Below are 23,306 nucleotides of genomic sequence, written 5' to 3'. Positions count from 1 at the left end.
AACTAAATTTTGAAGAACGAGAAGTGAAGGAAGCCTCTTCACCGTCAAAGACAGCGAGCTCAATAAAAGTGAGTCCGCTTTGTCCCAGGGCCCTCGTACTGTCAATGTCTACTCATATCGTGCTTTCTTGGGCCAATTATGAGCATAATTCGGCTGGATGAGCCTCTGTCTGTTTGGATAACGTTGACTAACCAGTCTTGTATTTAGAATTTTCAACAACTACAATGGCTGATGCTCCCAGAGGACGTGGCGGATTCGGTCGTGGGCGTGGTGACAGGGGAAGGGGACGAAGAGGACCCCGTCGTGGCGCTCGCAAGGACGATGAGAAGGAATGGTATGAACTGTCCTCTTATTTACAGACATCCATTCATCTCGCCTCAGGGTTCCCGTCACCAAGCTCGGCCGTCTTGTTAAGGATGGAAAGATCAAATCCATGGAGGAAATCTACCTTTTCTCCCTGCCCGTCAAGGAGTTCCAAATTATCGACTACTTCTTGCCCAAACTCAAGGACGAAGTTATGAAGATCATGCCCGTCCAAAAGCAAACTCGTGCTGGTCAGCGCACTCGTTTCAAGGCGTTCGTTGCCATCGGAGACTTCGACGGTCACGTTGGATTGGGAGTCAAATGCGCGAAGGAAGTCGCAACAGCTATCCGTGGTGCCATCATTCTCGCCAAGCTCTCTGTCATCCCTGTGCGAAGAGGTTACTGGGGTGCTGCTCTCGGTGCACCCCATACGGTGCCCTCCAAAGTCAGTGGAAAAGTCGGTTCCGTCATGTGTCGTCTTATCCCGGCACCGCGGGGAACTGGGATCGTCGCTGCACCTGCCTCGAAGCGTATATTGCAGCTTGCTGGTGTCGAGGATGTGTACACTCAGTCGAAAGGTTCTACCGCGACAATGGGTAACTTCTTGAAAGCAACTTTTGCCGCCGTAAGTTATTAATACTCTTATCAGTGTAACCTTGTGGCTGACTGTTTCACAGATCACCAAAACATATGCGTTCTTGACGCCAGACTTGTGGAGGGATATCCCTGTTTCCAAGCTTCCCTATGACGAGTACAGTGCACATCTTCAACTTACTGCCGGGAAGAAGTAGATTTAGTACTGCTGCCATGTCTACGTGCTGTATTTCTTTTCATGGTTTCCTTCGATCAAGCTCAGTGACGAAAGCGTATGCAATTCGTGAAGAGGATACACAGCTTAATTACATTACAATAAATGTACATGTCTAAAATGGATGATGGGTGGTTCTAAGATCATACAAGACGAACGAGGGTCTGTTCTTTTATGTTTTCTTCCGGGCTGTCTTTCCCCAACCAAGTATGCTGTTGCTGGCTTTCTGCCACAAGTTGCGGACCCGGTCTCTACCCGCATATGCAGATTTGTTGCGCGCTCTCTGTTCGGGGGTGATGTCTATGAAAGATGTCAAACCTATTACGCTGTTGTCCGCATCTTGAACAACAGGACGATGCCAAACCTGGGTCACCGGCCGTTTGGAAATTGGTGGATTGCAGTCCATCTGGCTCCCAGTGGACGGGCGGAGCCCGGCGAGAGGTAAGGAGAGAATGGACTTATGAAACGGTTTTTTGACGTTACTCGATGACGAGGTGAAAAGAGAACGTCCGTGGGCACTGGATCGACCCTTCTGAAATTCCATCGATATCGACCGACCACGTAGCTGGGACTTGGGTTGTGGTTTCGGTTTTTCTGACTGTGACTCAGACAATGGAATGAATCTCCAAGACCGCATTTTGTGGGTAGTTCGCGACGGAGCGAGGATACTGTTCTCAAACCTTGGAGATGTCATCAAGCTAACGACCCGCCGTATAATTCTTGGCATGCGGTTGTGAGCGGATGCCGATGCAGGATTTGTGTGATTCTGTTCATGAGGTAGGCTGCTTTTCGGTGTAGCGTGCGACTCACGGCTCCAAGGATGGACATGAGAGGGCAGATGGGGATCTGTCTTGGATGCTCGATGAGTTTTCTGCCAGCGAGCAGCGCAGCTGGTGTTGACCGCATTGAGTATCAAAGACTCGGGATCTATGCTCTCTTCCAGCTCCTGCAAAAGACCATCCGTTCTCCTGTCAGTAATCTGTAAGGTTGAAGAGAGCAGCGCCTCGTGGGGGGTGCCGAGTTGTTGCTCAGATGCAATTCGGCTCCAGGAACTGTTATGTCGGAATAACCGAGCAGGCACCGTCGTGCAGTGTCCGCTAAACGTGTGCAAGGATTCCGCAAAGGATGGCGAACTTTTCATGCGGCGAATCATGGGTCCAATTGAAGGTGGCCAGGGTAATTCAAACTCGATGTCTTTGAGCGGAGAAAGGTCTGATTCCGTTCCCGTATAAGTGTCCAATGGCGTAGAAACAGACCTACTTGTATCATCTCTTTCTTCGTGCTGGTATTTGGTCTGCACAAGTGCAGGTGTTTTAGGATGGAGCTCTTCTCTGCCGAAGCCAAAGTTCATGCAGCGACGACGCGATCTGCGGGGATCTATGGGGGGGTATCGAAGATCAAGAGAGCAGAAACCGATGCGCTGATCTTCTAATTTCGTCATGGTTGCAGACGAAATTCTAGCTTGAATATCACATCACTGCCTGCTCGCGCTTGGATCAGAAACTTACCTTTTGCAAGTATTTTCCAGCAACATGCCTGCAATGATGTCTTCGTCTCTGAGGTGAGGTGTACCGAGGTCACTGGGGATGGGTCCAGGCCGATGGGGGCTCGAAGCATACCAGCTTTGCTCTGCGGCAGACAACGGCGAGGAAGATGAAGATTTCGGAGATGAAAATGACATTGGGGCAAAGGGAATTGAATCAAAGTCTTGATACGCTAGTGACTGCATGGCCCAAGGAGACGACAGAAACTAAAAACGCCTTCGGGAATTCGAAATACCGTATGTGCCTCCTCGGATGTAAAACGTACCTGTATTCACAGAAACGTAGAATCCTATACAGAAAGGAAGTCGCCTAGGAAAAAAGAGAGAGAAACGCAGCCGTGAGCAATGAGGGTAGCCAAGACCGAAGTGGAGGATTGAACCAAGGAGCGGGGATGCGAGCAACTTGGTCACGCTAGTGGGACATTACTATTTATAGGCTCTATGTGGCGGCACGAAAAATTTACATAGAACGGTATAGAGACTCTCTCAGCATCTTGTATGGCATCGAGCAACTGTGCGGTAACGTCACGGAGAGGCCAATTACGACTGAGCCATGACCATATGCATCCAATGCTTAAATAAAACAACCTGTCTAGTTCAAGATCAGACAGACAGAAGAATTTTGCAATTTGCAAAGGGTAATCATGAACATAAATATATGGATCACAGACTGGTAGTTAATCATAAGAGCGGGGCCTTCAGCTCACCTTATGCAGTCGCACCGACTCCTTGGTACCCATGAGCAGAGCCTTGTGTCTGATCCCCACTAATACTGATCCCCGCCATATGACCCGACAAGGAATAATACGGTGACCGTCCGTATCCGCCGTCCATTTCAGCACCACCCGGGGCGGGGGAACCGGCACCAACGGCGGGCTTTGGTGGTGACGACATTTTGGGCAACACCCACGACGGTGTAGAGGAAGTAGCCACTGGGCTTCTTCCCCCTTCGCTTTCTATGACGGGTTGCTGTTGCTGATCTCTAGTAGGGAAAGGCGATGAAAGCGTCTCCACGGAGCCATACTCGTTTGTCTGCATTTGATGCTGAGATTTATGCTGAAGTGGTTGAGATTCAGGTTCAGGCGCAGGGGTAGCAGGAGGCGGCAGATTGTCCGTCACCCCAGGAACGGAGATGAAGTAAACACCGCCGGCAGGATCTTTCCCACCTTTGGCGTAGTACTGCGCCCACGCTTGCACATTCGGGTCGGAATAAGTCACGGTAGGATCGTAAACATAGGGAGCAGCTACTTGACGACCGTGGATTTGCTGCTGATGTTGCACCTGAGCTTGGGACTGAGGTTGCGTAGCCTGGTCGGCCTGCCGTGCTGCCTGCCCTAAAACTTGTGCTGCTTGAGCTTGTGCAGGTACATGCCCTTGTGTTTTTGTGGACATGTAACTTTGTGCTTGCGTGGGCAAGGCACCTTGCACTTGAGCAGACAATGCTCCCTGAGAATCCGAAGGCATGGATCCTTGCGTCTGGTTCGACATTGCTCCTTGCGCTTGGGCAGGAATAGAGTTTTGCGGTGTCTGAGCAGCTACCACTTGAGCCGGAGGGGATCCCGATTGGCCTTGACCTTGAACAAGATAAGGCAACGGTCCCTGAGGCCCATAAGGCTGAGGGCCATACGCGGTAGCCACAGATTGAGACTGGGGGCCATATGGTCCAGCATACTGAGGGTACGTGCCATACGCGTGCTGCTGAGGTTGCTGATTCCAGGTATAGGAGGCAGGCGCTGTCTGTCCACGAGAGTCCGGACGTGTCGCAGAAAATTGACTTGTGGGTTGATATGCCGCGGTAGGGGGCTGCTCATACATCGCACTGTGACGAGCGAGGCTTTCTTCCATCATACGATCAAATATGGTACGTGCGCGGACGAACGTCTCGTTCATTGATACAAGATCAGCTACCCATACGCGTTAGTCCTGATCTCGGCGGGCAAGGGAAAAAAAAAAGGTATACCTCGCTTTTGACTGTACTTGTCAATGAGCTTAACAATCTTGGGGCGTAAAGCCATACTCGACCGATATAGCTCCTGCGGTGACAAGACTTGTTGACGGTGAAATTGAGAATATAAAAGATACGTACCTGAATCTCTTCGTTGTCTGCAAGGTTATCCTTGGCTGGATCCAGTGATCGCAGCATGTTAAGCAGCTTCTCGACGTTAACAGCTTGGGCGAAGACAGCTGCTTCCTGCTCCGCTTCTTTTCCCAACTCGGCAGCAGTAGGTTCAGGCATTGCCTCCTGTGATGAGAGTCATTGGTCAGGATCCTTCGAAACTACGGCTACGCACCACATAGTTCACGGGGAAAATTCCGGTTCTTCCTTTAAGCTGGCCTCGCCACCAGTCTTTGTAACCACGATCTACCACCTTGATGATATCGCCCTTTTCAAATCCAAGCTCCCCAGGTTCCGTGGGCTCGAAGGTGTGTAGTGCGCGAACCCGGGTGACGATATTGGTTTGTGGAGGTGAGACGGTCGCTGGAGTAGAGGACACTGGGGCAGTACCAAATTGCTGCACTTGTTGCTTCGGTGACGGCGTCCGTGCAGGGGCATAGCCCGACGAGTAACTCGGTATTGCATAAGATGATGATGGTGCTTGGTACGAACTAGAGGAACCGGATGCCCAAGGTAGACTTGGCGAAGAGCCAGATCCACCTGCACTACTTGACACAACATCGTTGTACCGCGCCCACTGGTCTCGTCCGCCCTTGTCTTCCATAGATATTTCGAGGACGCGCTGAAGTTCCTCTTCCTCCTTTCGACGAATTTCATCGTCCACAGTTGGCGGCGGAGGCTCCTGCGGTGTTTCAAATTTGTAATCTGGAAAAAGATTGAATGGAAAGGACAATGCAAAAAGCGTGGTCAATATACTTTTCGCTTGTAAACTGTTGTAGCAGTCCTCCATCACACCGAGAGTGGAATCACTCTCGAACTCTGCTGTCCACATTGCGATTAAGCCTAGAGCCCTGCGACGTACTTTCTCATGTGTTGTCTACATCCATATGAGTATCCGCGGAAGTCAATAATGCTACAGGTGCTTACCCTGTCGGTGATAAGTTTCTCTAATCCCTGAGTAAATGCTCTGGACGCAATCTCCCTATGGAGCTCAATACTGCAGTTCTTAGATAGCGACTCAGACAGCGACAGGGCATATAGTTGTACATTTGGATTACGGTGAGCCAACCTTTTGAGCACAGCAGCCATGACATTGCGTGCCCTGGGGAGGCGTGTAAGCGGTGATATCGCTAACGACAAATAACGCACCCTTCCTGGCCTTCCTCCTGTACTTTGTCGCATAGATTGAGAATAAGCTCCCAATTTTCGCTCGTCAGATTCTCATCTGTCGTATTGGCTGTTAAGGTTGGTGGTCAGGTATGGCCATATGCAAGTAACCAGTATGGAAGTAGACGCACTGACGACCTCATCATATGGATTTGTAGAGCCTCCACCAAACATTTACGAGATTTAGTGCACTTTCTGACAAGGTCAATGTTATAAAGGAAGAGAGGAAGCTGCGGACGTCGAAGATGCGGTAAGGAGTTGCACTCAGGCTGGTGGCTGTACGGATATCCGAAAACAATCCCGTTTTCGGACCAAATATGTGATGAAATTCAGCATACGTATTTTGCCCATTACCTACGAACTAGTGATCATTGTCATTCTCCTTGCGATGGCGAAGAGTGAGTTCACTAATTCACATTCTAGCATGCTGCGACGCTGAAATCGATATCTATAGTCCCACGAAACTTTCGACTACTTGAAGAACTTGAAAAGGGTGAGAAGGGCATTGGTGATGGGTCGTGCTCGTATGGTTTGGAGGACGGCGACGATATCATGATGAGCAACTGGAATGGCACGATTATCGGTCCAGGACATGTATGTCGCGCTTTCCTGCCTGGATGAAATGCTGATCCCCCACAACTATGCAGACCGTGCACGAGAACCGTATCTACAGCCTTAAGATAACTTGTGGCGAGAGCTATCCTGATAGCGCTCCGACTGTTCAGTTCCTATCGAAGGTCAATCTGCCGTTTGTCAACCAGATGAACGGCCTGGTTGATCCGACCAAACTTCCTGTGTTGGCTGGGTGGACACGCAACCACAGTATCGAGAGTGTTCTCGTGGAGATGAGAAAGTGCGCATGCTTTACGATCTCCTCACTGATACTAAGAATTGGCATTGTAGGGAGATGGCATCGTTCCATAACAGGAAGCTTCCACAACCCCCAGAGGGCTCCATGTTTTGAAAGCATATACCAACATCCGGCATGGCCAAGGACTGATTGAAGGGGATGGTTAGGTGGAAGTAAACTTTGTAATTTCTAACTGTTTTGTAGCATTTGCAATCACCCAAACATCTTGTACATTCTGTGCCCAAGCCACTATCATTTGTCTTTATGCTACCGCCGAGTCAACGTGACGAGTCTATAAAACGGCTTGCCAAGCTGCATACTGGCTGGAGATGGCGCAAGCAAGTGAACTTGATCCGGCATTCAGATATTCGTCCCAGCCCTTGGCAACACCGTCCCTTTCCATTCAGTTTCTTCACTAGTATGAGCGGAGGCGGCAGCAAAAGTACTGTCAAAAAGCGGGGACAGGGACGATGAAGCAAATAGATAGATTTTTTCATAAACCACACCAGTACCATACAGACAGGCGCATCATTAACGTGATCTCTCCTACATCTCAGCGGTACTCCAGTAGAGCACGATGAACTGCTCAACAGACGACCGCTTCTCCGAATCGTCAAATTCTAAGCGGCCACCCGTAGCGACGTCTGTGGATACCGTCAGTTTTTAAACTGGTGCTACGCCAGACGTAGGAGGGAGAGGAAAATCGGCCAAGTCAATAGACACACTGCTCGTGCTGGATTCAATGGTGCTCGTACTAGGATGTGTAACCAGTATTGACGGCGCTTGAACATGGAAGAGGCTCGCATTCGTGCTGAGAGATACATATCGAGCTTCTTTGTCGACTGGAATGGTAGAGATAACGACTTCCGGGGTGTCTGCGACCGGACCAAGAGCTGACGCACGTAACACTTCCAATGTCAATAATGCGCCCCGTTGTATCTCCATACTCTGTGTCTGCGCTCTGTGAACTGGGTAGATTTCATCTTCGTGATCCTCGTCTGAAAAGCTGGATTCTGTGGCTACCGTAGAAATAGAAGTCATCGATGAACTCGATATACTTTGGGAAGACAAGCTATCTGCGAAGTCGACTCTTCATGAGGTAATTTCCGGGGTACACCTCTTCTTGACATGCACTGAAGTCCCGCCTGTATAAACATTGCGGTAGCGGTGTTTGCGTCCACATGTGCGAAAGTTGATAGCAAAGGAAAGGCAATGTCAACAGAAGACGTGCGGGAGTGCGAGAGTGTAATATCTTGTTCAACAACCCGAGAGAGCCTGCCAAGCGTAGAAGTATGAGCTTTTGTAGAGAGTTCATCGATACAGCGGGGTGTTGAAGAGGGTGTGGTGGACGGATAGTATGTGTCGTGAATCGCCTTTTCTGAATCCGAATTCAGCAATGCGTTGGTGCCGTTGTTACCGACAAACAAATCTCTTCTGACGGCTGTCTGTTTAGCTTGAATTTCTCGAATGGCAAAAATGAGGATGGCGATGACGGCGACGCTCAATGCCACGGTTAAAGTGATGAAGACGATCTTCTTGGCCGCCATAGTGCGATGAAATTTTGTCTCTATACAGCTTCATTTCAGCCACAGTTCCTATGAGATTGAAAAACATACCGTCCGACATAGAAAATGCAGCAAATGAATGAAGGTACCACTGTCACAGTCACATCGAACATGTCCCATATGTCATGTGCTCGTGAAGAATAACTCCGGAAGCCGGACCGATTCCGAGCATGCTTCGTTTTTTTTCCCCGCGTCGACCTTTGAGACTAGTCACATCTTTGAGACTAGTCACTCCTCCAACACATCGAACTCGTTCGTTCTCAAAAACTGGTTTTATTGCTCCTGATGTGGTAAGAAGCCAGGACCATAACCGGGAAGGGCGGCTGTGGACTTCCCATTGCGTACGACACGACTTGGAAAAGGGAAGTCAGAAGCACGAGTCCCAGATACGTGGAAAGGTGCTGTTTCTCACTTAATAAATCGGCTCGCATTCATAGTACACGATCATTCAGAAGTCTAAACATGCAACTTTGAATAACTCTTCGACGCCACTTTCGCTTGCAATCTTAGAAACTGTCCAGGCAGCCAATCTCGGACGTTCGGTTATTGCAGCCAGTGTATCGGAAAATGACCAACGCAGCGCCATTGCCGACCTAATCGACAAGCTTCCTTCCGAACCAGGAGTGTCCAGGATAATTGTCCTATTCAAAGAAGTATCTACTGCTAGAGATGTTCATACTTTCTTACGGGCCAAAGATACGTGGGCGGTCGAGCTCGTTGATACAGCTGAAGTGTCAGAAAAAGCCCGAACAGCAGATGTGTGCGTCTACCCAGGCTTATGCTTCTCTTCATTCTGACATTAAACCAGTGTATTGATCTCTGGACTTGATACTGTCACCTCTGCACTATCATGTTATGATGTTTATGAATGCAAGTCACTCATTCTTTGTAATTTTGAGCCCGATACAACGTATGTCATTCCCAGAATTTTTCGCATGCAATTAACATAACCTATCTTTCCAGACTTCTCGAGGCACTCGCTAGATTTAATCCAAGAGCAACGATGGGCACTCCGAGAACACATTATATTCCTTCCTCCGAGAGAACACCGATCATCTGCCTAACGAACATCGAAGAAAAGTTAAATTGGAATTACGAAAGGGCTGTCTCTTTCGTCGAGTGTTACTTTCAAACATGGTAAGATTATGTGCTTGTGAAGATGGTAGTGTGTTATTGACTGATGCACCATTTCGCAGGAACATCCCACCAAGTCTTTCATTCTTACCTGCCGATGATGGCGTCAACAACTTGGAGGATAGCTTCTGGACCTATATAGCAGACATCATCTGTAACGTCTCATCTCTCGGCATCAGACTTTCGCACCTAACGCGCATCCTTGTAGCATCATCAGGCAAGGCTGTAATATACACCTCTGATGGTGAAATGTCTCAAGAAGTGCTTGATGGTCTCTACAGAAAAACCGTGGCAGCGCGCGTCGTAAAATCCCAAGCTGACCTCGCCTACGATCAGAAAGTCAAAGCTGTTATAATCTCCTCGGATTCCAGTCAGTCTTGACCCATTCCCTGAAGTTATCCCTGATTTCCTTGATTCCAGCCTTCTTCGAGAGTGACATTACTCCCTGTGGGAATGTCATAATTTTTCACCCAGCTAAATCAAACGAAGAGTATGTCCATATGGTGAGTAAGAACCATGGCAGATTTTGTCGGCGCTGACTGCCACTTCTCCTACCCGAAGCACGCATGTGCCAGAAACTTTGAAAAGCGGAGTGCTCGAATCGTGGAAGTGGTCCCTTCAGGCCAGATGAATTTCGTCTCTCTCAGTGGAATTACTACCACGATACCTATAGATATCCGAGGTTTGTGCAGCCATTTTCCTCCAAAAGTCTAGCTACAGACCGCGTTTAGACATCACACCCGACCTTCTTGCCAAAGTACAGCACGGACACGTGCCTTTACCCGACGAAAAAGATCTTCGTGCCGCGAAATACATACAAGTATCACATGGCGGTGCAGAACAGCGCCTCCGTACCGAAGTTGCAACTATAATACAGGAAGTACCGAAATTCGCAGACGCTGTGGCTCAAAAGCAGGTAGACGCTTACCTCTCGGGCGGAATCAAGTACAAGACAGCCGGGACTTTTGGGACAACATTCTTTCGCCAGCAACAAAGTTATGACTCGAGCTCTGTACAAGTAAGAGTGATTTCAGAGGAAGGTTCTGACACTGAACCTGGTGATGGGCTTCCTCTTGTTGAAGATGTTGAGAAAACTGCTGCCGAGGAGTTTCGCAATGAGGATGAGTATGGGCGGGTTGCTACTAAACAGCAAGATCGAGGGGGGAACTCCAATAAACAAGATAGATATCGTGGCAAGGATTACGGGTGGTCTCGGGCCAACCGTCGGCCTGAGAGAGGAAGCTGGGAACGAGGCAAAAAGGGCCAAGGTTGGGATAAGCAGAGGAGCCCGCCTCGTACCTACGACTCAGACGACCGCCAACCGCCAAAACAGGGCTGGGAAGAAGGAAGGAGGCGGCGATCTTGGAATAACCAGGAGAGACCGCCTCTTACCTACGACTCAGACAATCGTCGGCCGCCGAAACAAGGCTGGGAGGGAGGAAGAAAGCGGGAACCTTGGAATAATCAGGAGGGAACTTCATCTCGTTCTGATGCATCAGAGAACGGTCGGTCGGGATTGCGTAATACAGGAGCGCATGATCAAAGGTCCAGGAAGGAGGGTACGTCTTGGAGCAAATCGGAGCATGGAAAATAGACTGGGCTTTTATATAGATTGAAGCTTGAAGCCTAGCACTTGCCTACTTATAGTTTTAGTTGCTCTGTGTAGCGTTCACTAATAATTACCGCTCATCACGAAAGGCCGTGGAATCGTTGCAACGGTGTTGATACAATACTGTAAGAAGGCTACATATGTAAAGCAAGGTGTATATACGTGATAGGCACTAGCAACTCAACAAAGACCCCAGAATAAATTACGAAATATGCAATGAATGGACGGTGTCGTAGGCCACCAACTGCTGGAAAGTACGCGTACGTATGTGGTAAACACGTCGCGTGTCATTGACATCGAGCGGGATTCAAAATACCTCTAACATCAGGTACCGAGGTGAGGTCAATCAGAAAAGGAATGAGATCCACCAGCTCTGCGTCGTGTGGGTCATTGAACCATGAGGAGACAGGAACCGCGTTGTTAGGATGAAAGATATAAGAGGCAGGGGAGTTATCCAGAATTATGGTATCTGTGATAGCTCTCCCTAATTGAGAGAGGTCCTGAAAGGTTCCACAGGGTTGAGCAGGGTTGAGAGGGACACATATAAAGTACGAACGCACTTTAACGTAGTTACCGTTATGGCTATAACAACTTTCTCGGAACAGGCGGTGGGCCACTGCCTGGTGAATGTCCAATTTATCTAAGACGGGATCGGCATACTGAAAGGCAACGTTAGTTAAGGCAGCGGCAAGGCCTGACAGAACTTACCTTGCTTAAACTCGCCGTGAACACGACGACCTCGTACAGTTCACCCATTTTCTTAAGAAAAGCATCAACTCCTGGCCGTTTCAACACATGGAACTGATGCCAAGTATATTCAATCTCGACGGGGACAATAAAATCAGCGTTTTGCACGGCCTGCTACACTCAGTAATAATCAGAGCGATTACAGAAGAAAAGAGTTAAGTCACCCTAAAGCTGCTATGCACCAAAGTCTCATCAAGGTCGAGAATTAAACACTTGCGTCCGACATGATGAGGAGCTATGGGTGGTAGAAGGGGCTGGGGCATACCGTCCTGAGCGTCGATGAAGAAACGCATAAGCACTGAATATTAAACGAAAGCAAGGCAATATGTACCGGCCCGATGGGTATTCCACATCCGCCATTCCTGATCAGACGATCCTCTTCAACCAGCATATCAATTTGTGTATCATCTCCATCATCGTCCATATAACTAGTGGCTTCTGAATCATCAGTGTCTCTAGTAGGCGTTCGTGCAATAGGTTCTCCGGTAGAACCTGGGGGCTGGACCGCACCCGAGGTGACACCGTCGGTCTCGTCCTGAGGCAACAGATAGACGCTGGGAGGTGGTGGTACGATGACATCGGAGTCCTCCTGTGCTTGAGCCATTAGAGAAGGAGAATCTATGGCTGGGGTATTAACAGGCTGATTTGCGACATCAGAAGGTAAAGATCGGTTGAGATGATTGGGAAATTGAGATCGCTGAGCAGCTAATGGATCGGAGGGTGGCGTATCGGAATCTGGCTGGGGAGCACTGGAATCGGGTACGCAGGGAACGACTCTATGGACGACACGAGAAAGGAAAGATGGTTTTGCGCGTCTGCGACGTGTGGGAGGCTTGATGATGGAAGAAAACAGAGCTGCATCTGACTTGCTGCTTCTGCGCCGATAAAACGGAACGCGATGAATGTTGGCAAGCGTAGTGTTCAGGGATGCGTCGTTGTCTCTATCGGATACAGAAGATTCTGAAGAGAGGGCACTGAGAGCGCTCGAGTCTGTCTGAGGATCCGACTCTGGGGTTAACGTCGCTAAATGAAGATTATATATATTGAGCAATAGAAACATGAAATACAGGAACTGCCAGTACTTCCGGATGCATCCTGCGAATGCTGCAGCGACTGCGACGGAGAATCCTTAGTTTTCAAGAAGAAACGCTGACGCAGAGATGGAGACATGGTGGAAGGAACTGGGGAAGGGGGAGGCCGGGGTGAAGGGCGACGCGTTTGTACATGTTGTCCAAGAGCGTTGACCTATTTGGGGAGCTCTTAGTCAGGCTTTGTCAGGCTCTTACAAATACTTTGCGGTCCTCGAGGGTTCATAAAGAATGATGAACTTTTCAAATCTGTCGAGCAACATTGCCAACACGGTGCAGGGAACTGGTCAGCAGCCTGGTCAGTCGACAAATGGGCAGGCTCTTTCCCAGACTATGCGCCTGCGCGACGACCCGCCAGCTATAACACCGCCATCCCGTAACCCACGGAAACGAAAGTCACCTTCTTCCACGACCCCAGACTCTTCCCAGCCCCAGCCCGTCACTCAGCCCCAGCCCCAGCCCCAGCCCCAGCAGCTCCAACACGTTCTCCCGCCTCCCCATACCATCATGCATCAGCTTCCGCCAGGCGCTATGCCTCCGTACCAGTATGCCGACTACTCGCCCGGTGGAATGCCGCCGCCTCCCCCGAATTCCCAACCTGACCCATCCGGCCCTACGTCGTCAGGCCAGCGTCCCCTCAGCTCCAGCAAACGTGCAGAACAGAACAGAAAGGCTCAGCGCGCATTTAGGGAACGGCGAGACCAGTATGTGGAATTAATGCATTTGTTGAACCACCTGCTTACCTGGATCCAGGCATGTCAAGGCCCTTGAGTCTCGCTCACAGCTTCTCGATGCTGCCTTGGCCTCAGCAGACGAGGCGAATCGCCGTTGGGAAGAATGCCGCGCATTGGTTGACCAACTGAGGGTCGAAAATGCCGCCCTTCGTGCGGCCCTCTCCCAGGCTCAGCTGCTATCCTCTACATCCGTCGCTCAGCAGCCGGAAGAAACCAAGAAGGAAGGGGCATCGGAGAATACCAATGTAGAGTCCAACCAGAAGGAGTAGCCATTCGATTGTACTTGTACTTGCACCCCGATTCTTGTCGAGCCAAGTCTACGTAAAGTCGTGTTGTGTTCTGTTGTCGTACAAATCGTATAACTGTGGTCGGTAGACGCCAGTGGTCGTGAACGTTTTGTCGCATTCCATCCGTCGTCGTGGTTGAAAACAAAACGAAACGATCATGCCAGTGCTAGTTATGTAACCCAAGGCTTTGTCATCGTTCTTCTCAAAATCCACGGGGAAGGGTCTGTTCGATGAGCAGGTAGACAATCTTGACGACAGACCTTAGATCGGTGGCAAAATCGCTGTAACCTTCTCACATTTAATCCTCTTGCACGGATAGTTTGCCTCGTCGACTGCCACTGAAATGTAAATGCTCGACTAGATCCAACAGCCTTGGACGGTACCCGCCAGCCTTGCAAATATTATTTCTTTATCAAAAGTTGCACTTTTCTTTTCATCTCAGGTCATTTCTTGAACCAACCATGTAAATGCCGACATCGTCGCTGGATAAGACGGCAATGAACGGCGCGAGGCTAAGTACATTTGTTGGGTGACATGCGCTCTATGTGTCAGCGGCTTTGTCAGCCACTTCCGTGACCGTGTAGCCTCAGCGCGTCTTGCCTCAAACTCCAAACTCCATCTCTCCATGTCCACTAATCTTACTCCATGGATTCACGACTATTTAAAAGACATTTCTCAACGACTTGGCGTCAATTACTTCAGTACAGTGCCTGCCACCAATCCCAAGAAAGTGCAATTGCTTGCAGTGCGTCGTCGCCTTCGCCTGAATCCAATTATTTAGTCTTATTGGTGGCAGTTCCGTGGCTCCAGGCCTATGGATAATGTCTCGTCGCTCATATGGGCGGATGTGTCTGACAAGGCTTTCACAATTCCTGTGGTGTTCACTACAAAGGCGATAGAATCATACAGACAGCGGTCTGTATCTACGCGGTACTTCTTTAGAACAAGAACGCTGACGGCATAATATCAGTTACCCAATTGACCAGTGTGAAAAGGCAATCCTGTCCATCAAGTCCTTCCGTCCGATTCTTCGGCGCATACCCTTGCGAAGCACTACAGGACTGACAGACAAGGCAGAGCTTGCACTTCAATGCGATACATTCTCCGTTGCAGAAAAGTCTCTGACAGATACATTGGGTCAGCCGGCAGAGCTTGATACCAGCCCAGACTTAAATGATTGGATAAATGTCCTGAGGCGGGCGGGTGGCGGTGGGTCAGCATAGTTCCGCTACAAGACACTCCTTGTGCTGATAACCGTATTAGCAGCACCTCCTCCACCAGCACTATCTCTCAAAAACAAAGCAAGGCCCAGCTGGATGGTCTTGTTTTCGCCCCCAGAGAATGTACGCTTCATAATAAGGCTGAATCGAAGGGTACCCTGAACGATGGTAAGGAGAGGGCCGGCCTTAGGGAGGTGATGTCTGAACACCAAGATGTCACAAAGATAATGCGCGAATACGACCGTTGGTGGTGTAGGGTACATGTGTTTTCCATTCTGATAAGATTTGTGGCTGATGAGCAATTTAGCACCTGGATAGGAACAACCAACTCGAGCATCTCAGAAGAGTCACGGTTAACGCTGAAATACGGCAGAGTGGTGAGTCGTGTCTTCTATAACATGAAGTTTGATGTCATTTCCCGTGTACAGACTTCAATTCCCAACCAGCAAAAGAACGTCAGGATGTTTCTGGTTCAGAATCTTCAATGATTTTTCATCCCCTGACGGACAGTTGGTCTCCAAGTCCAAGGAATAGTCGGACAAAGCCCTTCGAACAGATACGAAAATCTCAGAACCAATCTGTTGTAAAAACAACTGTATCTGCTCAGCGTCCGAAAGCTTCCTCAGGGACAGCGCCAATTCTGACGAAGTTCGCAAGAAAAATAGCAGACTCACTGGACGTTGGTGGCAGCGAACCTGGGGACACGTCGTTGCATCTTTCCTTGCCGACCCGTACGCAACGACCGAAAAAAACTGTCGTCCCCAATCGGATAGTCAAATCGAAATCCCCCTTGCTCAGTCTTGATCGGTCAGATGTAATGGTCAACCCAGAGAACCGTAGTCACATTTACCTGTCCAGTCCTCCGTCGCAAATGCCTTTGTCCAGAAAGTCAGCCACCCAATCGGCAGCCTTCTCCCCGAAGCATTCGACGACGTTTACTGATATTCAGTCTCACAACCTTCCATCCTCATTCACCCTAGGCCATGATGGTTTCTTGTCTTCTCCATCTCCCGGATCATCACATGGCTCTGTTAGTCGACTGTTAGCCGCTGATCGAGTTCGCAAAGTTCCTCCATCTGCCCAACCAAATCATCTCCCAATCAATTCGCAGAGTACTCCCAAGATTTTAGCGCCTAATTCGGATACTTCATCTCAGCCATTTTCACAGTCGCAACTTCAGTCTCAGTCATGGGTACATTCTCAATCCCAATCCCAAGAGTGTCCTCCCTCCCAGCTCCACCCCTTATTTTCTCAATCACTATCACAATCACAATCTGAACTTCATTCGCAGTTATCATACGATCTGCAACCTAACGTCAGCGCCCAGTTCTCAGCCGAAGTCAAGCCACATTCTGAGCCATCTCTGCGACTGCCGCAGCCCTTTTCTCAATCATTTGCTCCTTCTGGGGTTTCACAGCATGCGGATGTTACACAGGCTGTGAATCTGCCCCCGAGATCTGAGCAAGATGCAGGGGATATCGATGAGCACGATTCTCTGTTTTCTGCAGATGATTACGACGATGATTTGTATCGAACACGGTCTTCCACCAGAGAAAATACTGAGAACGGCTCTCTTTCCGTCAATCCTCCGGATACTCAGAACGATATGGATGTGGATGGTTTGTCAGATGAAACGTCGGAATCGGACTTGGAGTCTGATAAGCAATCTTCTATGAAATGTTCTAATGGTCAAAAACATGACGGCAGTGACACAGAGAGCCCGAACACCGGAATTAAGTTGGATTCGGATGACTTCCAGACGCAGACAGACCTCTTTGGCTCTTTACAGAAATCGCAGTTACAGATGGCTGTACGTTCTAGACGGGAAAAGAAACGGGTTTCGTTAGGTTTCGACGATCTCGAGGAACCAACACTATCGGTTTCTTGCTCTCGGGCTAGCATCATTCATCATAGCCCATCTGCGTGGGCAGCTCCTAGTTTCATGCGCCAGACCGTCGCTCACGAATCAGCGGAACCATTAGGATCACGATCGAACTATATCCGCCCCGACGACACGACAAGACAACAAGATAAAATAGTCCTTGGCGCCCCGCAACGCGGCAACCCCCAAAAATCTCGGCCTACAACTAGGATCATCGGAGAAACGCTTGATGAGATATCGAGGACCCGGAAGAAAGATACCATCGCAACAACACGACAAACCTTACCCCGTGAGGATGCCGATAATCAGATGGAAGGCAGCGTGGGCATGAAACGACCATCGGGTAATAATCAGCCCCATCGACCGTTGAAACGGGGGAAAAGGAATGCTTCGCAGAGTATTAGCGCGTTCGGATCCGGCAGTGCCCACACTCACACCAAACTGCTTGGCTTCTCTGTAGCTCTGGACAAGACGGGTCTTCAGAACGTGGTTTCTTGGAGCAGGATGAAGAACATTATTCTTAATACGGGTAAATATCAGTCAGTATTGCGGGAATGAACTTTGACTTTGTACTTTACACTGTTCGACGGTACTCCTCGTGCTCCACTGTTGGTCAAGTGACAGACCTTGCCCCTACGGCGATGCTGTCATTGTCAATGGAAGAAAGGAAAGCGTGGTATTAAATATTAATGTGTGGATGTTCGGGAGTGGGTTTGATAAAAGTGCTGCCAGTGATTAACAATCATGATTAAAATACGAGCTCTAGCAGGCTCTAGTGTAGCAAGTCGTCAAGAACGGCAAGCTCGAGGACCGGGGAAGAGTGATGAACGCTGAGTAGTTAGTCATCTAGAATTTGATCAAAATTGAAGTAATTCCCGTTTAGTCGACTGATTAGTCAGCTAATGTGTATTTGCGACAAGTCACATTTTCTTTTCGGTTTTGGCCGTGTTCCAAGCCTTCCGTTGTCGTCGCCCTTGTTGTCTACGTCCTCAACATCGTTCTACACGTTCCCAACGCATCCTCTTTCTTAACCGGGTCGCCGCTCGCGGCCCACTGACAAACCTGTCCGTCCAAGCTCACCCGGAGAGCCCACTCGCCACCACCGCCGGTTCTACCGGGTTTATCTCGAAATCTCGTCGCAGGGACTCATTCTTTCTTGTCATGAGTATCTCGTTCGGTAGTTTGGGTCTCATGTCCCTTCGCAATCCCTTAGCGGATGCAGTGGGCATCCTTTGGGGCAAGGGTGACATTAGGTCCATGTTTTGGCTAGTCGTGTTTTACATTTTTTTCCTGATTTTGGGTGAGTACTGACATGTATCTCTTGAATGCGCCACAGAGCATGCTTCCATCCTTGTTTTTTGACAAGTTGAAGTGTTTTCTTCACCCCTTTCAAGCTGCACGACCTGCATTACTGATCTGCTATTGTTCTAGCTTATCTGACAAACCCATCGGAAACGTCTTTTCGCACCTTCCTGACTGAACAGTCATTTCGGCAGCACCTCAGTCGACTCGATGATAGCATCGACGACGATCACGATCCTCATGGGACGAAATCTTCGGTTCGACGTGGTGTGAACAGCATCACGCACACGCTCCCTTTTGACAACCGGTCTCCTTTTCATTTCGCTAACCGTGCTTCAGTTTCACTTCGGACACCCAAGCATGTTTTTCATACCTGTGGTGTCTTTACCATTGCAGTAATCCTTCCTACCTCGAAGTCGGATCGTGACCCAGTCGATCGACGTTCCGATAGCATAGTATCGGTCATCTCCGATTCGTGGTACCTAGGGGCCTTTGGAAAGTGGTGGCGCGGCGGAGTGCTGGATGAATGGTACCATAATGTGATTGCCGGAGGTGATGAGGAAAGCTGGAGTTCGGGCGTACTTGGCATGAAGACTTCTGAGAGACATCATGAGTACAATGGTGGTCAGTGCAATTTATTTGTTTCTTGCTACTAGTGTCTGAGGTGATTACAGCTCTACCAGGTCTTCCATTCACCACTAAGAATCTCCCTCCTCATTTATTATCGCGCGGTTCTCCTCCGAGACTAAGGAATCGCGATAAGTCGTCCCAACGGTCTAGCTCACTACCTATCCGCAGTTCCACACCACCACCTCTTCCCAAATCAGTTTCTCTGCCTCTGCACGCGACACGGTCTTCGCAGGTTTTGATGGATCATAGTGTAATAACTCAGCACCCCAGTCAGTCACTGCCATCATTCCCTATTGACCCTGTCAATGCCGGCGCGCAGCTACCTTCAACCTCTCCGTTAACTGTATTCGATCAATCTCCTCATGTCGCAGAGCTTCTCCGCCAGGTCACTGCATCCACATCATCCATTCTGGACCTTCGCAATCAACTCAGTGATTGCAAGATCAGCGCCTCTCAGTCACATACTACTCTTCAAAGAGAATTGGAGTCTTGTCGGGAACGAAAACGACAGGAGGACTCCATGAGAGCAGAGCTGAAATCCAGGACCAAAGCATTGGACGACTCCAAGAGGCAAGCTGAAAGTATGCGAAGGGACTCTGAAAAACGTCTTAAAGCTGCGTTCACTGCTCGTAACGATACTAAACAGCGTATAGAGCATCTTGACTCTGAGATCCTACACTTACAAAAGTGTCTGGTTGACGATGAAGCATCGGTTCGACATAGCAAGGACACTGAGTCGCCAGCGGAGCAGACCATCAAAGTTTCCTTGGAGCAGAGGAGAACAGAAGTCAAGATCGCAGATAATGTTGTCGTGGCACTGAACATTCGGGCTCGCGAATTGGAAAAGCGGCTCACAATCCAGAAGGAAAGGCTACAGTCATTACGAGAGCGCTTTCAATCTCAGCAGCTCACTCGATCTCTTCATCATGGTTTCCATGTAATTGACCCCCCTTCTTCCTCGTGGTCGCTCAAGGATTCACCATTCGACATCATACATTCGGCTACTTTATCTTCGCAAGGTGACTCTTTGCGTGACGACCAGACGTCAGGGCACTCTCCAGAACCTTCTGAGTTGATCATTGAAACTCCTAGCGACCATGTTTTGACTTCTGTTCCGATTCCTTTGCGAGGCAATGCGTACACTAGGATGGAGAGTGATTTGCCATCTCTTGCTGTTCAAACATCGCAGCCCGTCGGGAAATTTGCACCATTCGCAGAATTTGATCCACATCCATCTCAATCCTCTATGGCAGTCTCTCCGACGTCATCTTCTCTAATCCCATCAGGCCTTATGTCCTCCCTTGCACTCGACAATACAGACAGTATTTCGCGGTCTTTCCAGTCAGAGAATGATGTTTTCCTGGACAGGCATTGGCGAAATAATGGTGTGCACGGGCATCGCCAACGGTTACATACGGATGAGCACAGTCCCAAGTACGGGACGATGACAACTTCCTCACCGACATCTTTACATGCTGTTTCCACCAGTGACGCTGATTATGATCCGTTCGAAGTTCGCATGCTGACTCCACGTGAGCGAGAAAGATACTCTTTACGTTCTGAGAGCGCCATGGACATGCAGCGTGCATCATTGTTTCACCGGAATAGCTCATCACCCTCCTTGGTTCACCCGTCGTCTGAAGAATTTGATCCGGCCCCTGGCACTGATAAACCATCAGCTCCTCGTCGTTGGTTTTCTAAAGTGAAGGCTGCAAAAGGTCTCAATCCTGATGCGAAGGTGTTTAGTATTTCCGGATCAGCAGATTCACAGAAACAGGGTCATTTCTCGCAGATCTCTTTCGACGCATTGAATCCTCATGGCCTAGGTGCTAATGTTATGGCGCCCACGTCAGACAGTAGCACCTTGCTGCGAGCTTTTGCTCCTTCGCCAGCAGAGCGTGAGGTCCTTCAGCGCGCATTTGGGGGCTCTACCAATACTAGTCTTGAACGTCTGCCAAATTTGAGCGATGTTGGTAGCATACCTCCGTCTCCGTCGCATGTAAATGCCCATGTACTAACTGTCCCGGTGCACGACAGAATCCCGACGTGGCTTCAATCTTTACCCAGGATTCGTAAGCCTAACTTCAGTCCATGGGATGACGAGGAGCCTTCAGCGAATAAAAAAGTACTCACGTCGGATGAAGGAGGTCATGGAGGTGGTCGGACGGATGTGTGAGCTGGTGATTTCACGGTGGTTATTTAGAACGGTGGGTGTGGGACGAAGACTCTTGTGTGTATCAAAGTAGTTCCATTCGCTATGAGTGGACAAAGGAGGGCATTTGGTCCTTGATGTTTATATAGCAATGAAATCGTATCCGTATCATCTGCGTGAGTCCATTACTCAGTTCCTCGAAACTTCGTCCAAAATGTGTGTATTTCTGTCATCATAGCTCTCATACCAGGTTCGTCAATACAGCATGGATCATCTGAGCGATAGCAATGAAATGACCTGGTAAGACACGACTGAACAAGGCATACAGCCGTTCGCAATAAAGGAAAAATTTTGGATATTGGCGTTAATGGGCTCACAAGTCCGTGGATGCGTAATGTAGAATAAAATAAAGATCAAAACAAAAAGAGCGTGTACGAGCCTCAGTGTATTCGTTACATGGTTTCTGAACATGGTAACGGTTTGAAAGCAGATGGTGCAACAGTGGTAGGAAAAGGTGATATGGATTATGGATTTGCTTGCGGGGGTATAATGAAGGAGTATGACAATGCACCAAAGAAACCGCGAGAAAAATGAGAAGAGGAATCACAAGCGACACTTGATCGGCATGTTCCCAAGACTTTAGCGGGCACCGTCCAGGACGCCTCTCACGTCGTCCACTGTACCAAGATCGGCAAGGAAAGGCACAAGATCGGTAAGCTCTGTGTCGTGTGGGTCATTGAACCACGATGACACTGGAACGGCATTGTTGGGATGAAAGATATATGAAGCGGGCGAATTGTCGAGAATGATGGTATCGGCTATTGGTCGGCCTAGTTGCGACAGATCCTAAAAAAGAGTGGTCATAAGTGGTGTATCGAAAATTTTGGTATTACCTTACCTTGACATAATTGCCTCTGTGATTGTAACAGCTCTCTCTGAAAAGACGATGCGTTACAACCTGATTGATGTCTAATTTGTCCAACACCGGATCAGCATACTACGAGAGTTCAGAAATCAGCGGTTACACCCTATTCAATTACTCACTTTACTCAAACTCGCCGTGAATACTACCACTTCATATATCTCCCCCATTTTCTTCAAAAAACTGTCGACTCCGGGTCGTTTGATCACGTAGACGTTGTGCCAGTGATACTCGATCTCCACAGGAACAACATAGTCAGCTTGCTGTATCGACTACACCAAAACGTCAACATCGGAGCGAGTGCAAAACGTATGAGACCTACCTTGAAGCTGCTATGCACAAGTGTTTCGTCGAGATCCAGAACAAGACACTTTCGTCCGACATGTTGTGGTGCGATAGGTGGTAATAGAGGTTTGGGAACGCCATCCTAAAGCCAGTAAAAATTCATCGTACGCAAAAAAGGCCAATAACTTACGGGACCTATGGGTATACCGGCACCACCATTGATGATCAACCTTTCCTCCTCATCCTCCAATTCATCGGCGTTATTGACATCGTCCATGTCTTCGTCTTCCGTAAAGCTGGTACCCTCGGATTCATCTCCATCACCACCTCCAGCAGTCGGAACGGCAGAATGCCTTTTGTTTATTGTACCTGTGGCTCCAGGTGGGACAACAGCACCAGAAGTCATACCCTCGGTCTCCGACTGGGGAAGTAAATGTGTCGTTGGTGTCGGGGGTAAGATGACCTCACCATCAGGCACTCGTGGAGGAGGGCTGGTATCCAGAGGCGGGAGATCGCCTGTAGACGCTTCCTTTGTATCCTGAGTGTCTGCTGGCGGATCGGCTTTAGGTAGCGGTAACGTCGACGGGACATCGGTAAGGGTCTGCTCGGGAGCCTTCGCTTCAGGCTTCTCTCGTGACGAGGGCAGGGGAACCGAGGGGATATCAATGTCGACAGACGCGGAATGAGGGGAGCTGGGGATGCAGGGAATAATTTTACGTATGAATCTAGTGAAAAAGGACGGTTTAGAACTCCGTTTGCTTTTGGATACTTTTGGACCCTTCGCGCCATTGGAAGGTGAAGAAACAGGACCCTCTGTTGTCGATGACGCCTGCGCTTTACGACGCGATGTGGCACCATGAGGATGAGTGCCGGTCAGAGTCGTCGAAAGCGAGCCATCCTCAGGCTTCTCAGGCTCTTTGTCGTCGGTCGTCGCAGCATCTACATGATTCGGAGAGACGACC

General features: G+C 49.2%; 12 protein-coding genes across 12 annotated transcripts; 7 read left to right on the top strand and 5 right to left on the bottom strand.

Annotated features, from left to right (window-relative positions):
- The first annotated feature begins 34 nt into the window (after positions 1-34).
- Positions 35-1,267, top strand: BT62DRAFT_931833 (ribosomal protein S5). The gene is made up of 4 exons (XM_043186217.1): positions 35-68; positions 208-334; positions 382-928; positions 981-1,267. Exons 2-4 carry the CDS (start codon positions 225-227, stop codon positions 1,092-1,094), a joined length of 771 nt encoding a protein of 256 aa, XP_043039887.1. The 5' UTR covers positions 35-68; positions 208-224; the 3' UTR covers positions 1,095-1,267.
- Positions 1,172-3,031, bottom strand: BT62DRAFT_931832 (uncharacterized protein). Its single transcript, XM_043186216.1, has one exon. The coding sequence runs from the start codon at positions 2,550-2,552 to the stop codon at positions 1,284-1,286; it is 1,269 nt and encodes a 422-aa protein (XP_043039886.1). The 5' UTR covers positions 2,553-3,031; the 3' UTR covers positions 1,172-1,283.
- A 331-nt stretch (positions 3,032-3,362) lies between these two features.
- On the bottom strand, positions 3,363-6,111 carry BT62DRAFT_980645 (uncharacterized protein; the record flags this gene model as incomplete). Its single annotated transcript, XM_043189531.1, has 8 exons — positions 3,363-4,558; positions 4,615-4,687; positions 4,741-4,896; positions 4,946-5,475; positions 5,527-5,647; positions 5,698-5,872; positions 5,920-6,007; positions 6,069-6,111. The coding sequence occupies 8 exons, from the start codon at positions 6,109-6,111 to the stop codon at positions 3,363-3,365; spliced, it is 2,382 nt and encodes a 793-aa protein (XP_043039885.1).
- Positions 6,112-6,325: 214 nt separating this feature from the next.
- Positions 6,326-7,310, top strand: BT62DRAFT_994023 (UBC-like protein; the record flags this gene model as incomplete). Its single annotated transcript, XM_043190446.1, has 4 exons — positions 6,326-6,335; positions 6,392-6,531; positions 6,585-6,790; positions 6,841-7,310. The coding sequence occupies 4 exons, from the start codon at positions 6,326-6,328 to the stop codon at positions 6,899-6,901; spliced, it is 417 nt and encodes a 138-aa protein (XP_043039884.1). The 3' UTR covers positions 6,902-7,310.
- Positions 7,311-7,333: 23 nt separating this feature from the next.
- Positions 7,334-8,334, bottom strand: BT62DRAFT_919696 (uncharacterized protein; the record flags this gene model as incomplete). Its single annotated transcript, XM_043184173.1, has 4 exons — positions 7,334-7,431; positions 7,513-7,662; positions 7,690-7,806; positions 7,905-8,334. The coding sequence occupies 4 exons, from the start codon at positions 8,332-8,334 to the stop codon at positions 7,334-7,336; spliced, it is 795 nt and encodes a 264-aa protein (XP_043039883.1).
- Positions 8,335-8,857: 523 nt separating this feature from the next.
- Positions 8,858-11,231, top strand: BT62DRAFT_115744 (uncharacterized protein). The gene is made up of 8 exons (XM_043179739.1): positions 8,858-9,110; positions 9,161-9,262; positions 9,316-9,489; positions 9,549-9,640; positions 9,695-9,856; positions 9,907-9,989; positions 10,048-10,168; positions 10,218-11,231. The coding sequence occupies exons 1-8, from the start codon at positions 9,022-9,024 to the stop codon at positions 11,078-11,080; spliced, it is 1,686 nt and encodes a 561-aa protein (XP_043039882.1). The 5' UTR covers positions 8,858-9,021; the 3' UTR covers positions 11,081-11,231.
- Positions 11,232-11,382: 151 nt separating this feature from the next.
- On the bottom strand, positions 11,383-12,233 carry BT62DRAFT_894395 (NLI interacting factor; the record flags this gene model as incomplete). The annotated part of the gene is made up of 5 exons (XM_043183174.1): positions 11,383-11,595; positions 11,656-11,754; positions 11,804-11,953; positions 12,007-12,111; positions 12,174-12,233. The coding sequence occupies 5 exons, from the start codon at positions 12,231-12,233 to the stop codon at positions 11,383-11,385; spliced, it is 627 nt and encodes a 208-aa protein (XP_043039881.1).
- Positions 12,234-13,143: 910 nt separating this feature from the next.
- Positions 13,144-13,823, top strand: BT62DRAFT_931828 (uncharacterized protein). The gene has a single exon (XM_043186215.1). It carries the CDS (start codon positions 13,162-13,164, stop codon positions 13,699-13,701), a length of 540 nt encoding a protein of 179 aa, XP_043039880.1. The 5' UTR covers positions 13,144-13,161; the 3' UTR covers positions 13,702-13,823.
- A 727-nt stretch (positions 13,824-14,550) lies between these two features.
- On the top strand, positions 14,551-15,271 carry BT62DRAFT_115649 (uncharacterized protein). Its single transcript, XM_043179738.1, has 2 exons — positions 14,551-14,866; positions 14,922-15,271. The coding sequence occupies exons 1-2, from the start codon at positions 14,766-14,768 to the stop codon at positions 15,172-15,174; spliced, it is 354 nt and encodes a 117-aa protein (XP_043039879.1). The 5' UTR covers positions 14,551-14,765; the 3' UTR covers positions 15,175-15,271.
- BT62DRAFT_115643 (uncharacterized protein) lies at positions 15,024-17,888 on the top strand. The gene is made up of 5 exons (XM_043179737.1): positions 15,024-15,164; positions 15,215-15,294; positions 15,345-15,428; positions 15,479-15,548; positions 15,600-17,888. The coding sequence occupies exons 2-5, from the start codon at positions 15,268-15,270 to the stop codon at positions 17,609-17,611; spliced, it is 2,193 nt and encodes a 730-aa protein (XP_043039878.1). The 5' UTR covers positions 15,024-15,164; positions 15,215-15,267; the 3' UTR covers positions 17,612-17,888.
- Positions 17,889-17,977: 89 nt separating this feature from the next.
- Positions 17,978-21,337, top strand: BT62DRAFT_968124 (uncharacterized protein). Its single transcript, XM_043188897.1, has 3 exons — positions 17,978-18,353; positions 18,485-18,979; positions 19,030-21,337. The coding sequence occupies exons 1-3, from the start codon at positions 18,215-18,217 to the stop codon at positions 21,159-21,161; spliced, it is 2,766 nt and encodes a 921-aa protein (XP_043039877.1). The 5' UTR covers positions 17,978-18,214; the 3' UTR covers positions 21,162-21,337.
- A 439-nt stretch (positions 21,338-21,776) lies between these two features.
- BT62DRAFT_894600 (NLI interacting factor) lies at positions 21,777-22,621 on the bottom strand (the record flags this gene model as incomplete). Its single annotated transcript, XM_043183187.1, has 5 exons — positions 21,777-21,983; positions 22,036-22,134; positions 22,182-22,331; positions 22,382-22,486; positions 22,535-22,621. The coding sequence occupies 5 exons, from the start codon at positions 22,619-22,621 to the stop codon at positions 21,777-21,779; spliced, it is 648 nt and encodes a 215-aa protein (XP_043039876.1).
- Between the last annotated feature and the right edge of the window lie 685 nt (positions 22,622-23,306).

Source organism: Guyanagaster necrorhizus (genome assembly GCF_019112545.1).
Source record: "Guyanagaster necrorhizus MCA 3950 unplaced genomic scaffold BT62scaffold_12, whole genome shotgun sequence".
NCBI classification, from domain to species: domain Eukaryota; kingdom Fungi; phylum Basidiomycota; class Agaricomycetes; order Agaricales; family Physalacriaceae; genus Guyanagaster; species Guyanagaster necrorhizus.
Note: the sequence above shows the minus strand (reverse complement) of the source record. Positions and strands in the feature narration are given on the sequence as shown.